The 16,661-nt window shown below is 42.3% G+C and overlaps 1 protein-coding gene across 2 annotated transcripts; it reads right to left on the reverse strand.

Moving 5' to 3' along the window:
- Positions 1-1,746: 1,746 nt before the first annotated feature.
- Positions 1,747-14,408, reverse strand: smpx (small muscle protein X-linked). Of its 2 annotated transcripts, XM_056299743.1 has the most exons (6): positions 14,306-14,408; positions 13,817-13,938; positions 9,076-9,135; positions 6,711-6,797; positions 5,761-5,917; positions 1,747-2,566 (listed from the first exon to the last, which is right to left on the reverse strand). In XM_056299743.1, the coding sequence occupies exons 3-5, from the start codon at positions 9,109-9,111 to the stop codon at positions 5,768-5,770; spliced, it is 273 nt and encodes a 90-aa protein (XP_056155718.1). In that variant the 5' UTR covers positions 9,112-9,135; positions 13,817-13,938; positions 14,306-14,408; the 3' UTR covers positions 1,747-2,566; positions 5,761-5,767. The 2 variants fall into 2 exon arrangements, with proteins under 2 accessions (XP_056155718.1, XP_056155717.1); XM_056299742.1 differs by lacking the exons at positions 13,817-13,938; positions 14,306-14,408 and adding an exon at positions 12,629-12,931.
- Positions 14,409-16,661: the final 2,253 nt, after the last annotated feature.

The raw sequence follows: 16,661 nt of genomic DNA on the forward strand, positions 1-16,661 counted from the left end.
AAATAAAATCGAAGTTCAAAATAAAAACCTCACACGATGATGCAAACTTAGACGTAGACAATGGACAAAGACACTGCATAGTTGGTACAAGGTGAAGCCGCTGCAAACGTGAGATCGTGCCACCATCTTCCCACACCAGAAGTGCCGGTGTGTAATTTCATCTCAATATATTTCTTTTATGAACACTAATAGTGTTTTTAACAGTTTCCAGTCTGGTTTTAGAGCACTTCATAGTACCAAGACAGCTCTAGTTAAGGTCACTAATGACCTACCGCTGACTGCACAGAGGCGACTGCTCGGTTGTAGTTCATTTAGATTTAAGTACTGCCTTTTACACAGTCGACCACAGCATTCTCTTACATCACTTAGAGACTTGGGTTGGCATCAAGGGCTCGGCTCTTAGCTTATTACACTCTTACATCTCCAAAAGAACTTTTTCTGTTGTTCTGGGTAACTCTACTCCCTCGATGGCTCGTTTGAATTGTGTTGTACCTCAAAGCTCAGTTCTTGACCCCCTTCTCTTTCTATATACACGCTGCCCCTTGGCCAGGTCATTCAAAATCATGATATGTTTTACCATTTTTATGCTAATGACACTCAGTTATATGTGCCATGAAAACCCACAGATCATAGCACCCTAGCAAATCTCACAATTTGCCTCTCTGACATTAAATCTTGGATTTCTAAATTTTTTTTAATTTAATGATAAGTCTGAGGTCATTCTGTTCGGTCCCCCAAATTCCATCAGCCCGGATTTTGGTGCTAATATTGGTGGTCTTTCAGGTAGTCTTAAGCAGGCTGCTAGGAATCTTGGGGTAATATTCAATGCTCAGTTTTGATAATCAAATCAAACATATTGTTCAGTCATGCTTTTTCCAGCTCAAGCTCATCTCCAAAATTAAGTCATTTTCATCAATTGCTGATCTGCAAAAAGTTGCACATGCTTTTATCTTTTCTCAGCTTGACTATTGTAATGCACTTTACTCTGATATCAGCAAGGGCTCCCTCCACCATCTGCAGCTGGTATAAAACGCCGTTGCTTGGCTCATTACCAGGACAAAGAGGCATGACCATATCACTCCTGTGCTTGCCTCCCTACACTGGCTCCCTGTTGTATTTCGAATTGATTTTAAAATTGTATTGCTCACTTTTAAGGCTTTAAGTGGTCTTGCTGCTACACACATTTGTGATTTATTGACCTGGTATACACCTTCTCGACCATTAAGATCCGCAGATGGAGCCCTGCTGGTTATTCTCAGGTCTCAGTTTGTCACAAAGGGTGATCGGGCTTTTGCTGTTGGAGCGCCCACACTATCGAACTCTCTTCCTGTCGAACTAAGACAAACCAAGTATCTAGCTTCTTTTAAATCTCGTCTTAAAACGTTTCTTTTTGTGATAGCCTTTACAAATGTTTGATATTTGTTTTTATTTATTTATACTGTTTTTGTTTTTCCTCTTACTTATTTGTTCTTATTCTTATTTTTGCCTTGCTTGGTTTTATTTCTTTGTAAAGCACATTGTAACATTGTTTTAGAAAAGTGCTATATAACTAAAATTATTATTATTATTATTATTATTATTATAAACAAAACAACCAGTTTGCTAGTGACTTACTGTGACAATACTGATTTGCATTGAAAGACACACACACACACACACACACACACACACACACACACACACACACACACACACACACACACGTCAAATACATGGATATATAGATTGACGAGGCTTGATTATGTCATGAACCAAGATTTGATTTATTGCAACAGTTTGCTGAAGAAATCCATCTATTTCTTATGAAACCATAGCAGCTGAAAAGCACAGAAAATCGACAACATCTGAAATAAAAAGGAGCACATTTTAACGCAAACATCATCCTGTATTATAGTGCACAGTAGCAGTTGAAAGTGCACCATTTGATAGAGAACAATATCACAAGTCTGTAGGCTTAATGATATAGGGAAAAAAGTATAGTCTTACATTAAAGCTGTTTTTTAAATAAAGCATCAGATGGGTTAGATGTCAGAATCCTTTAGTTGCTGTTTACGGTTTTTCTCTGTATCTGTTGGTCACGTGATGAAGGAAGGCATTCACAGTTATTGCTTTTTTATCGCAGCTTACTCCAGGAAATGGGATAGTTCAAGTTAATTTACTGATTGTCATTGTAATTTAATCTTACATTTGCACTTTGCATTCTTATTTTTCATAAAACAAGCAAAAGAACTTTGCTTAGCTCCTATGCAACACAACCTTTTCAGAAGGATATTCTCAAATCAGTCTAAGCTCTCTGAACTCAATCTGAGAATAAGTGGACTCATCTGCCCTTTAGGTTTCTCTCAAGAAAGTTCATGAAGTCAAACTGCATTGAAAACAAGTGAAATCATCTCACTCCGTGGAACAGATGCCTGCCTTCTTGTTTGGGTGTAATTTGCTTGAATGCCACCAGCGATTGGTGCCAGTGGACTGGTGGTTCGGCCTCACAGAGAAAGGTTGACGACTGAATGCAACTTTATATTTGGGGATACAACTGTGGTTTGTTGGTCCGTAGACGAGAGGCATCCTACAGAGGACACAGAGAAAAGAGAGAGAGGGGATAGTGTCAGATTGTTCACTCTGGTCCTGCAGGTTCACCTAACGGAGGCTGTCGACCCCCAGTGACAGTCAGTCTGCCGCGGCAATAAGGAGGAGGCTGAAGAGATAATATTGATGGATGCTGTATAGCTGTCTAGATATGACATCGGAGTTGATCTATCACCCACCTCCGCTGTGTGTTGCTTTATCTCTGTCTCAGTCTTTAGTCGCCGCTCTCTGCCTCTCCTCTCAACCCTTGCTATCTCTGTCTGCCCATCTGTATTTCTTCTCACCTGTCTATGTCTGTCTCTCTATCGTCTGTCTGTCTGTCTGTCTCTCTTTCCTCCAGTTACATGTCTGACATTTTTGGCAGTGGTGGCTTGATTAGATGCATATTTGTTTGGGAATATACACCATTTAAACACGTGAAATTGGAGAGGCCTTAAGAAGGTCCATGTCCTCTCTCTGTACTTGCACAATGCACTGAGTTGATCATCGATTTGGTTGGCAGGGGCCCATGGTACATTTTTGCACCGGGTCCCTCTGGTGGTTTAATCCGGCCATGGTCTCTTTTTCTCCATCTCTCTGTCTGTCTGTCTGTCTGTCTGTCTGTCTGTCTGTCTGTCTGTCTGTCTGTCTGTCTGTCTGTCTGTCGCTCACTCTCTCTGTATGTCTCCTCTCCCCGTTCTGCTTCACCCCTATGTGATTTGGACAGGTCAGAGTACCCTGTGTTTGGATATTGTGTTTTTATTTGCCCTGCTGAGAAAGTCACAGCACAGATTGCCCCTCAGCTGCGAGCACACACGTACACACACACACACACACACACACACACACACACACACACCGGTATAAATAGTGCCTGACTCAACACCCCCTGCCCATACACACATACGCACTCAGACATCACTATACGCTCATCATTGACCCAAAACAAAAGTGTCTCAGGACACAGTGCCCCCATATGGTGACTTCTGTTTACTGCATGCTGTTATCAATGACTGCAGTCCCTTAATACTGTACTTTCAATTCATCCCTTTCCACCGTTGCTATAAAAATGCTTCTTTTTTTTTTTGGCTGCTGTTGTAGATGATTCAATTGCGTCTTAACACACCCACATGTGTTTCTGGCCCGGTTAAGATTTAGAAACAGGCTGTAAATATAAAAAAGCCTGATTTGCCCAACTGTACCACAATATCCATTAAAACAAGTATTGACTGTTAGAATCTTTTTTTTTTCTTAAAAAAAAAAACATTAAACACATTTTTAGGTGGTGTGACATTAATTCCCTTTTTTTCTAATGGTGCTTCACCTGTACAAAGTTTTTTTAATGAGTGACAATATACTCAAATAAAATCATAACCAGACTAGTATCTGGAAAAATTACTGAAAAAAAGTTGTGCTGCATTGGAAATGATTTGAATTATATCACCCATAATTTATGTTATGCCATCACATCCATATGCTGAATGCTGCAGAATATCAAATGTATATGTAGCTTTTTTGGCGCTTTCTTTAAAGGGTAATTCTGGTATTTTTAAACCTGGGCACTATTTTCCATCATTTGGGGTCTAAATGACTAATAGGGACAAACATTTTTTGATTTGATAACGCTTCAGACAGCAGCTGTGAAACGGGCTGCAATATAATCCTTTGGAGCAATTGCGCTGTCAACATACGTCAAATAAAAGTGCTTGTTTCTGCCACTTAACAAACTCAGATTTTTATCACGAGTGTCTGACATTAATGAAAGGATCCCTACTATGGATGTATTATAGTAGAACTATATACAAATTCAAATGGCTTTATTGGCATGATGTAACACTATTGCCAAATATATACTATAATATATACTAGATAAATAGATTTGTATATGTATATATATATAGTATTATATATATGTGTGTGTGTGTGTGTGTGTGTGTGTGTGTATATACACACACACACACACACACACATACATACATATATAGTATTGATGTATTGATGATCAGAGCTGACCATTCATTTGAGGTAGAACAGCCTGAGACACACAGGAACTGCTAGCAATAATTTATTTCCAAAGTCATGCCTGAATATTTAGCTGATTTCGACAATGTGAATGAGGCAACTGAATTTGAGTGCTGCCTGTATTTATTTGAGCCAGAGTATATGGATGAAGAGCTGCCAGAAATTGAAGAGAGGATGATGGGGGAGAGAGAGAGAGTGAGTCAGCGGGCAAAGGAGGGTGAACCAGCTTCTTTGGCTGTCAGTATCAACTGAAACTAATTTCATATGCATGCATTCATACGCCGGCGTTCTGTCGATATGTGCTGCCTATCGAGATGTGCTACTCACTTTGCCTGCGTCTGGCCCATAAAGTAGCACTTGAACACTCTACAGACTACAGCCGACGACCAACTAGCATGTACGTTCTGCACCTGCGTGAGAGGAAAGATTCTTGAAATGTTCTAGACTTTTTTTAAGTCTCACGGCCTAGACTGCTGTCGATTCGTGCTCCGGTAGAATTTTTCGACAAAACGGCATAAATAGTCAGAACACGGGTTTTATTAACCGATCGCCGTCATTACACATCAGGATGTGATCCCAGAAAGTTGAATCAGTTCAGCTGGACACAGCGTTTATTGAGAGAAACGTTTCATCACGCATCCTAAGGGGCCTCTTCAGTCTCAACTGACTGCAGGTATCCCCACCCTTATAAACAATACAGTGGCATAGCATCCACGAAGTCACATAAGTTTCATATGCAAGGGTTCTCACACAGTGCTGGACCAATTCCAAAAATGTTGATTTAGACCCCAAATGATGGGAAAATAGGGTCCCATGTTTAAAAATGCCAGAATTGCCCTCTAATATCACACTTGCTGTGTGTTTTGCTTTCATTTACCTCAATATCATCATGCAAACAAATTTTTATTTTCATTTTAATTCAAATTGAAATCCCCACCAGATACAATACAGCTTAGAGACATGCCATTCACTACAGTTACCAGTTCTCCAGCCAAACGATTGCCTTGTTGCTAATCCTTTTGGAGAGATCTATATTTGATTTCCATTTTGTGCTTTAAAGTGCTTATTTTTTTCAAATGATTAGTTTTGGTTTTTGAAGTAAAACTTCAAAATTGAAAGCTGAAATTCAGCAGTATTCCTCGTTATTATGGACGTGTGTATGAGTAGAACCACCTGCGGGCTAGTCCTTGGTGACCCATCGTAGTTCGCTCTTGACATTTTGCAGCTCTGACAGGTTGACGGCGGGCCCCGGGAGTTTCACTGCGCCCGGCATCGTCTTCTTCTCCTCTGGTGTCTGAGCCGTGGCCTGGGGCGGTTCTGGGGAATGGGCCTGTCAATCAATCACCCAAATCCAATCAGAAGCAGGAATACAACGAGGGGGGGCTGCATGGTTCAAACTTAAATCGCCGCTTGCATAAACGTGAATCTGATGACAGCACCAGTGAACTGCATTGCTCTGAAAGCTGATTTTTTTTAAAGCCTGAGTACAGAGCCAAGAGGAGGTTTAGGAGTCTCCCAGACCACTCAAATTACAATATGCTGAAAGGTTATTGTGAAATATTTGCTCAATGACGCCATAAAAAACCTCCCTACCCCGGCTTTAAAGGGACAGTTCCCCCCAACATCAACAATACATGTTTTCCCTCTTACCTGTACTGCTATTTATCCATCTAGATCGTTTTGGTGTGAGTTGCCCAGTTTTGGAGATGGCTGCCTTCTTTTAAATACAGTGGAAGTAGGTGGCACTCGGTTTGTGTTGGTCAGAGTGCCAACAAAATAATGAATACATTTTGAAAAACTCGACAGTAATATTTTTTTCCCCAGAAATCATGACCCGGTTACTCAAGATGATCCACAGACCCCTGCGAGCAGTTTCATGTAGGAACGACTTTCTTAGACCGAACTACACCTACATGAAACTGCTTACAACAAGGTCTGTGTATTTTTGATTTGGGGGTGAACTGTCCCTTTAAGGCTTTTTGCTCACAGTAAATATTATACACTTAATAATACTTCACTTAATACACTTGTAACTTAATACTAAGAGGTTTTAGAGTCTGTCTGCACACGTGTGTGTGTGCACATTGTGTATTTGTGTGTTTTTGTCCTCTGTATTGACTTACAGCTTCTGTATCTACTGTCTCTTCTCTCCTCCTGACAGGATGTCCCGCCCCTGGACGCAGAGCTCCCATCGGGATATTCAAATTAGCCTGATGGACAGCAGACGCAACCAATGATATGCTTTCAACACATAACAGAACACCTCAGTTTACATCTCTCTCTCTCTCTCTCTCTCTCTCTCTCTCTCTCTCTCTCTCTCTCTCTCTCTCTCTCTCTCTCTCTCTCTCTCTGTGTGTCTGTCTGTCTGTGTATCTTATGTATGTGCTCAAACTTTTTCCTTCAATCGCTCTATTTTGATTATGGCTGCTACTTCTGGTATTTCCATGGTCTATAGAAAGCCATGCGTCATCATGAAAATAAAAACAAAAATATATACACACACGAATGCAAACACATACACAGCATACTCATACACAGCGCAAAGGTAAGAGTCTGCTGGCTGAGTTGATGTCCCTGCCATGCAGCCTGCGCTCAAACCCTGTCACTTAGATGTGATGTGTTTTGTATTGTATTGCACTGTACTGTACTCTGCTGTACATATTATCCTCATATTGTATATCTGTACAGAGAGGGCGTGCGGTCCAACCCTGGTTCTGGAGTAATTGAGCTACATAGAGGAGGAAGCCGTTTGTATGAGAGATCGTTTTCCCCGTCTTCAGTTTAAAGTTCAAAGACTGAATAAAGCGCTGAGCAAATCACTTCATGCAAAGCATGTTTGCTGAGATTTGTATTGATGTCGCTTTTGCACAAAATATTGTGAATTATTTACGCTCTGCATGCTGTAAGCAGTCGTCTTCTGACATTCCAGTGGGCACAACCAAAGACTCGGATCAGCTCCTGAGTTAAACTTTGTTAAAATGTCTTGTGAACACGGGAGGAGAGCAACAAATAAAGAGTTGTGGCGTTTCAGGGCAGGTCGGCTGCCCTGTTGGAATAGCCTCCAGTAAAATACCCAAACCCCTGCCATCAGCACAAGTAAACCAAACCGCTCTCTGGTCTTGGTAGAGTAAAGCTAATGAAAAGAGAATGTGGGGATTAATGAAGCGAAGTAAGACAATGAGGTTTTTTTTAGCCTCGACTCTTACTTAGTAATTCATCCTTTTCCTCGGGGGCTCAAATGGTGTAAAGCGACACAGCTTTGGGGTTTTAGTCATGGTTGGTAAACTTTTCCCCTCCACAAACCATCATGGCAGGTAAACTCCTATTTCTTGGAGGTGCTTTGAGCAATCTACAGGGTTTCAGGTAAAAAAAAGAGAACGACTCTAATGACTGGTGGATTGTGGAGATTTTCATCCACTGCCGCCGGTTGATGAATGAATGGATTTCTTGCCGTGGGGTGCAGACTAAAGAGTCTTTTTTTTCCTGGATGAAATGTAAATTACGTTTTAACAGCGTCTTGCTGCTCCTGATCGCTGATCTACGTGGACACGTCGTTAAAATGAAATGTACAGTAGAGATTGATTCGTCGGCACTCCAGAACAAGGGTTGCAGACTGAATAAATGGACCTGGTATTTGTACCTTTCTGGTATTTAAGAATTCTCTGTCCTGCTGCCTATCCCATGGTTAGACAAGAAAATGAGCACAATGAGAAGAGAGACAGTGGAGGAGACCCTCTCGAACATGCACACATATAACTGACCACACACATATCCACACACAACTATTTTCACACGGAGACATTTAGAAATGAGGACATGCAGACAAACACACACACACACACACACACACACACACACACACACACACACACACACACACAATGCAAATTACCAACAGACATACGCAAAGGCATGCACACATGCACGTAAACTAATGGTTGCTTGCATACAGACAGGTCTATGCATACACATGCAGTTTAAAGGAAACAGACATAAACATGCACAGACAGAAATACACATGCCAACGCACACATACATAGCGACAACACTGCATCCTTTTGCCTATGCTGAAACCCTGCACTTATACGGCCTTGATATATGCACACTGAACTCCGAGTTAGGAGTACAGTACTGTATCTGCCTTTATCAATAAATACTTTCATGTGGAAATACCCCAGTCTTCTGTGTATAACCCTGGTGAGTAGTGCCGATGCCTTGAATGCCGTTTGGTTCGTGTTTTTAAGCTCTTCTATCTGCATGCTCTTCCCATTGAGCTTGAGAGGATCACAATAGGACCCCAGTTCTTATAATGCTATATCCGGGGAATATCTGCTCAGTTTTCCTGCAGCTTCCCGAGATGTATTTCTGTATAGGGCATCACACTCATAACATTTTGTTCCAAGTTTCACATACAATTCTGTGACATGAGACTCGCAAGCAGAAATATCGCTGATAAAAACTTTTCCTTTTTTGTTTTGTTGTTTTTACCTGAAGGGCCTTGACGTTAGATGAAGGTTTTGACATAATCGCCCCGGCAAGTCCACTGTCCTGCAATAAAACACAGATTACACACGTTCAGAGACAGGTGTGTGTGTGTGTGTGTGTGTGTGTGTGTGTGTGTGTGTGTGTGTGTGTGTGTGTGTGTGCACGCTGGGGCCATTGTGGCACTGTTTCTGTCCATTTGCAGACCAGGGATTGCGTTTCAGTTGCTTAGCGACTCTTACAGAAAGAGACGCGTACAGGAACTATTGCCTGAATCATTCATGAAAGAGAGACCGGGGCATGAGAGAGACGTCGGGGCATGTGAGAATGAAAGTGTGCGAGAGCCTCAAATAAGGCCGGCAAATGTCAGGGAAGCCTCTAAAACACAAGTGTAGGACAGGTAAGCTTAGAAATGTGAATGTAGGTAAAGTAAGTCTCCCATCCCAGTCTGCTCCGAGCAGGTACAGCAGTTAGAGTTAACAGGACAGCTTTACCAACCAAACACACCGCCAAAGACACACACTGAAAACTGTCCATGTCAACAGGTCACCTCAACATGCAGCCTCCGCCTTGATTTTCAAAGAATCTACAAATTCAAATAATGGAGTGAGGTAACCCCACTTGGTTCCAATGCATGTCACTTGTTTCACACATTTTCCTTCGGATCTCTTTTTGGGGGGGGGCAGTGGCGCCCCCAGAAATTTTTCATCGGGGTGGCCAAATGGGGTCACTGAAAATCTTGGGGTGGCACACCAAAACCAAAAGCCATGACTGAATTTCGGGAATTCTATGCTGCTGTTGTAGTATACTGTATAGGCTAGTTGAAAACTGTCAATACGAGAGTTAAGAAAAATATACATTATTGATTTAAATGAACAGCACCTAATGTGAAATATCAGATAGAAGCATATTATGCATAATCAGAAGCATATTCTGCATATGCGACTCGTGGCTGGGGGGCCAGCGGGGGGGCCAGGGATAGTATCAGGGTGGCCGTGGCCACCCCTGGCCACCCCTTGGGGGCGCCACTGGGGGGGGGTTAGAAATAAGGGCCAATAGCTTGAAACAATGCAGCAGTTGATTTGCATTAAGACAAGTTTGCTCCATCGATAGACTGTTTTCATTTGGTGTTGGTGTTCGGTCAGGCTCCATTACATTCAGACAGCGTCGTGCCATACTAGGTTTAAGTTGCATATTATGGAGATGTGCTTTATGTTCATTTGCCAAAAGAAAAACAAAACATGGCTTTTTTTAAGACAATAATAGGCAGAATAGATAGACGTGATAAAACAGGAGTCTTGTCTTTGTGTGTTCATCTATGGAGCCACGTTTTAATTTATTTGACAGATTTCCTTTCCTTCTTTCTTTCAGTAGGGCGATTAGAGGCACGTAGACACGCCTTCCATAGCGTATGTGATACAGCGACACACGCGCACACGCACGCAAAACCACACATGCCCGCACACATATGCACGCACACACACACGCACGCGTGCGGAAACACACACATGCACGCACACATGTGCGCGCGGGATGGAGGGAAGGAGATAGACGAGCCGTTAGAGCCACAGGTAGAGATGGCGCAATAACTGCCATTGGCAGATTCCATTTTCACCTGGAGACAAGACAGAAAATAATGTGATTGGACAAAACCACCAGACCGAACCACTGGCGCACGTACGCACAACACACACAAACTGCTTGCCTCGTTAATATTCCTGTACTTGAAATCATTAATTTCTTAAAGCCATGCTTACTACAGGCTGTTTAAAGTGTTTATATTGATTGCATTTAAGTCAAGTCAATTTTATTTACACTTTAAAAATGGTTTTTGAAATAATGCTGATAATAAAAACCGTAAACTTCAAAGTTAAGCGATCAATTTCCACAAGTACTGAAGTTACTCCCACCTTGACTGAAGTGAGCAGAATGTCTAAATACATTTAGTTATGTCACTAAATGGCTGTTTTATACCTAAGAGGCAAAAAGATGTCAAGCAACAAAAAGCACAGAAAAGGGGGGAACATGCAGCAGATTCCATTGGGGTCTGCTCTTTACTTTCTATTGTCTTTTCTGGATACAGTCTCCTCCCTTTGTTGCTCATCCTCCCCTTCTCATTCATCCTAGAGTCCTCCCTCTCCCTCCATCTCTCCCTCCATCTCTCCCTCCATATCTCTCTCTCTCTCTCTCTCTCTCTCTCTCTCTCTCTCTCTCTCTCTCTCTCTCTCTCTCTCTCTCTCTCTCTCTCTCTCTCTCTCTCTCTCTCTCTCTCTCTCTCTCTCTCTCTCTCTCCAGCTTTGATTCAATTTGGGGGTTCTGTGATGGAAGCTGAACTCTGTGTACTCTGTATGTCGCTGTAAAGGAGTGACTTTGTTGGCAACTGGAAAAAAAAGAGTTGTGCAATTGTCAGTTTGTTTCATGTTAAATAAAGAGCTGTTGTAAATTCTGTCTGTCTCTCTCTCTCTCTCTCTCTCTCTCTCTCTCTCTCTCTCTCTCTCTCTCTCTCTCTCTCTCTCTCTCTCTCTCTCTCTCTCTCTCTCTCTCTCTTTGTCTCTCTCATGTTGCAGATCAACGCTGACCGAAGCGGCCCCTCAACCGAAGAAGTTTCCATGGCCTATTTTACCCCCCTCTACAAGTAGCTCAGGGTAGCACAGCGAAACGTGGGAAGGGGGGGGCGGGGGTCGTCTCATCGTTCTCTTAGTAACTGTTTCTAGGCTTCTGTTTATACGACAACATCCAGGAAAGGGCTTTACTGCTTACACTCATGCGCGTGTGTGCACACACACTCACTTGCACACACATACTCACTTGCACTTGCACAGACAGTGTGAGGGTATCTATGATTAACTATGAGAGATATTTGATTGGATAGGACAGCTGCCCCCTGACATGAGGGTTCAAAGAATAACAAGCCCTCTCTCTTTAACAAACACACACACGTATGCATGCATGCACGCACGCACACATTTCAACAACAAATGTAAGCTCATTTCTGCAGGATGTTGAATATTCAAAACATTAAAATCCTCTAGACCTCTGGATGGATGCCTAACAAAGAAGCTTTCAGTTGTGTGTGTGTGTGTGTGCGTGCGTGCGTGCGTGTGTGTGTGTGTTTCCTTGCATACTTGAGTGTGTGTATGTGTTTGCCAAACCGATGTTATCAGTGTCTCGTTATCCATGTGAGATTATCCGCTTGACATCAGATGGATGAAAATAAATTCAGTGAACTACGAACAAAATTAATTCTTTGTAAGACATTATTGTTGCGAAGAGGAACAGTTGATTTTGCTGTGAGAATTATGCAAATATTGCCATCTATTTTCAGACCAGTTAAGGAAGACTTTAATACTGTTTCCTCCATCATCGGGCGTTAAGGATGTGTGAGAAGCTTTAATGTTAATTATTGTTAGATAAATTAATAATCATTACATGACAACACATGGCGCTCAATAATTACTAATGTTTGGCTCGTCAGCATAGCAGTTGCACACACACACACAGACACACACACAGACACACACACACACACACACACATATACAAAGCAGAGGTCACTCACCTGTTGATGATGCTGTATCCTCTGGTGTTTGATTTTAGTCACCCTTTTCCTGCTCTCTCTCTTTTTCTCTATTCCTCCCCTTTTCCTTCTTCCCTGTCTCCCTTACTCACCCTTTATCTCTCTCTCTCTCTCTCTCTCTCTCTCTCTCTCTCTCTCTCTCTCTCTCTCTCTCTCTCTCTCTCTCTCTCTCTCTCTCTCTCTCTCTCTCTCTCATTCTCTCTTTCTCTCTGTCACTCCCCCTCTCATCTATCCGTTTTCCTCTCACTCGGTTCCTCTCCATCTCTTCCTCTCTGTCTTTCTCCGGTGCGGTCTCCCTCCCCCGCTCGCTCGCCACTAAGTGGTAGAAGAATTCCTCTCATATCTGGGATTTGTTCTCACTATAAATAGAGAGTGATACACAGAGGGGACCTGCTTTCTGTCCCCTCACACACACACACACACACACACACACACACCCACAGTCATACAAACTTGCACACACCCACACTCGCACACATTCAGATCCAAATGTACACAAATGCAAACTTATCCACTTTGTCTTCCTAACTGAAAACACGTTTTGAATAGAAGTTGTTTAAACTAACAAAATGTTTGGATGATGTTGCAATACTTTGCTAAAACTGAAAAAAGCAACAAAAAAATAAATAAATAAAAGGAAATAGCCATATATGATTTAAGTCATAACAAATTCTGCTCTGGTTTTGCCATATGTTTGCACAGCTCCTCTCCCACGGTCTCTTTCTAGTATGCTGTGACACCTGCAGTATGAAACACGCGATGAGGCATGGGAGTTTGCCCTACCTAAACATCTACATGGCACTTCTTTAACTGGCCCAAGCACTTCAACCCTGAGCATGCTCACAGACGTTTCTCTCCCAAATCTCCCACTGACTAAAATGGCAATGCCCTATTTAATGCTGTAGGTGTCATGCAAACACACACGCATGCATGCACATAGGCCGACATGCTGGAAGCCACACACACGCACACACACACACACACACACACACACACACACACACACACACACACACACACACACACACACACACACACACGCACGCATGCACGCAAGACTGGTGGGAAGCTGTGATCTCGTGGGGTTAAAGGTGTGTGTGTGTGTGTGTGTGTGTGTGTGTGTGTGTGTGTGTGTGTGTGTTTGAGGGTGTACTGTATCTGGTCTCTTACCTCACGGCGTGTGCGTGGCTTCTCTGCCCTGCCTGGTCTCTCCGTGGTCCTCCTCGGCTACCTGACCTGGTTCTGCTCGTCCTGATTGGTTCGGAGGCACCAAGCTCCTCCCCCAGTGGAACCTGATATGGCATCAGAGAATTAAAATGAGAGGGTTACTCTACCTACATCTAGCTGTCAGCTTATCAACTGCAAACTACAAAAAAAATATTACTCTGCACTGACCATCATTGTAGCTTCTTGTGCAACTTAGATGACAACACCATTAGAAACTTGCCTGTCTGAAATAGTTTTGCATGTGTGTCTGTACATCTGACCTGCCATCTCTTGTCTCTCTGTATTTATTTTTGCATAATGGATGGATGGATGTTGCATATGTATCTCCCTGGTTGTGCGTGCATGTCAGAGAGGGTCTTTTACATTGTGTCTTCTCACCGTGTGCACTTCCGTGAGTGTGTACGTGAGCAAGTTTTGTCAGCTTTGTCCTACCTTTAGCAAAGGATTCCAAAGAAGAGCAGTGAATGGAGAGGTCTGTGTCCCTCCAACCAGCCCAGTTGGACGTCAGCTATCCTGCTCTTTTCACCGAACGTTTTGACTGTGCCAGACTGCTCTTGTGTGCTCCAGTAGTAAAATGATTTGACTCAAGCTGTGGGCTCAATACATGTTGCAGCCTATGCAAATATGGTTCCACACACACACAAGGCTCTCACCTGTTACCAGATACAGTCCTCGTCTATTGCCGGTAAACAGAGGCCAGCCACCAAGTCATCACCAAGTTTATTTATTGTTTGTATCAACATGCTAATAGGATGATTGTCAGGGTCGTTTTCTAATGTGGTCATTTAAATGACATCGACTCGCTCCTTGGTAATAGCCTGGACCAATTGTCTGGAGGGTTTATTTATTCATGGTGAAAATAAGAAATGCATTTAACTATATTAGAGTTGGAGTCACTGGCAGTTGCATAACAGGCAAGTCTGTTGAAGCTTAAATATAACTGTAGGATGGGGTGTGTGTTTTCATTTGAGAGCTTACTTAAGTTTTATCACTGTTCCTTCTATGTGTTTTGGTGTGTGTGTGTGTGTGTGTGTGTGTGTGTGTGTGTGTGTGTGTGTGTGTGTGTGTGTGTGTGTGTGTGTGTGTGTGTGTGTGTGTGTGCATGTGCGCACACACCGGTATGTCTTTTTCCCTATCTGATATGTGTTTATTATGTTTTAGCAGTGATCAGATAATAGCTTTTGCTGTCTGTTAATTTGTCGCCCATGGCATCAACACTTACCCTCAGCCTCCTGTTGGCAGGAAAAAGGAAGTTGCAGGTCTCATGTACAGCAGACTCCTGTTAATACTGATGCAAAACATGCTTCATTTAAGTCATAACGTTAGTCTGTACACCAACTGGTCCATGCCCGGGTAGAAAGACTCGGCTTTATATTTCAGCATTTGTATAGAATAGAATAGAATCACATTATTTTTCTAAAGGGAACGTCATATATGTCATCAGTTTGCAGCAGATAAGCAAAGCATGCTAATAAATTGATGACTTACACTGAGAATTACTATAATAACGCAGAAGTCTACAAATGAATTATAGTGATAGACTAATATTGTGACACTTTCATACTGGGATGCTAAAGTACACTTAACTATTCTAACTAAACGATACAAAACTTTACCAATGCGCTGTACTACCGATAACGATATGCACACACCATAATACTATGCTCATACTAATAATTTAATGAATTATATTACTTCAGAATTATATTACTTCACGAAAACTACATATAAGTGCCATTATAACAACTAAATCAGGTCACTGGCATTTATCGGAGCGCTTTCGATTCCCTGACCTTTGGACTGAATGCAATATACATTTTCATTTTTATTGCAGCACCTAAAGCCAAAGTGGCTGGTGGAGTGATGGCGGAAATGGCCTCGGAAACGGAGTTGGAGAGCAAAACTGGAAATGAGAATGAGGACAAGAGAGGGTTAGAAAATAAAAAGAATACATCAAATTGTTCAAGTGATTCTAGTCAGTCATTGAGAACAGAGGAGACGTATTTTGTTGGGTGATAGCTGTGACAAGGGAAGACAGGGTTTTCAAGGGCCCACATGAGGCCGGAAAGTTTGTACGGGGAAAACTTGGAGATGTATGATCATTACAGGATAAGTTGAAGTGGGATGGATGATCATTGATTGTATATCAAAGCGTCAGAGTGATAGAGCCCTTAAGATCGAGATATTTAGACGGTATCTATGTGACTTGCTTCCCACTCGGATTAAAAGCAAAGATGAAGGGAGTGATAAGTGACGTGGCACTGTCAGTAGAGGCTGAGTCATTTCGGGATGTTGCAGGTGTGCGAGAGACAAGAATAGCTAGATTCCAAGAAGGGAAGAAGGACAGTAAGTCTCTGTGTTTGTAAGTCTGTAAATGTTGAAGGGGAATTGCCAGAAAGAGTGTACCTTGATTACGTAAGTTACAGTGTGAGCCCACATGACAGAGCTCCTCTCAGACGTTTTCGTTATCAAGAATAATGGACAAGTTGCTGCAGTGCGCAATGAAGTCAGAAGATGTGGGAGATGTGGGGAGGACAGCTGCTATGTGGAGAAGTGTTAAGCTGAGGAAGCGCAAGCAAAGTGCCTGCACCGCAAGGGAAAACATGATATAGGGTCAGCACAGTGTCCAAAAAGAATTAAGGAAGAGAAAGTATATAAAAATGAGAGCAGAAAAGGGATTGTTGTATGCTGAAGCTGCTAAAGGAATGGAGGGAAACGTAAGAATGATGTGACACAAGAAGCTAAGGAGGACAAGTCATTTAGGAAGCATGCTAAGTTTTGCTTTTGT

Source organism: Lampris incognitus, chromosome 19, assembly GCF_029633865.1.
Source record: "Lampris incognitus isolate fLamInc1 chromosome 19, fLamInc1.hap2, whole genome shotgun sequence".
Lineage (NCBI taxonomy): Eukaryota > Metazoa > Chordata > Actinopteri > Lampriformes > Lampridae > Lampris > Lampris incognitus.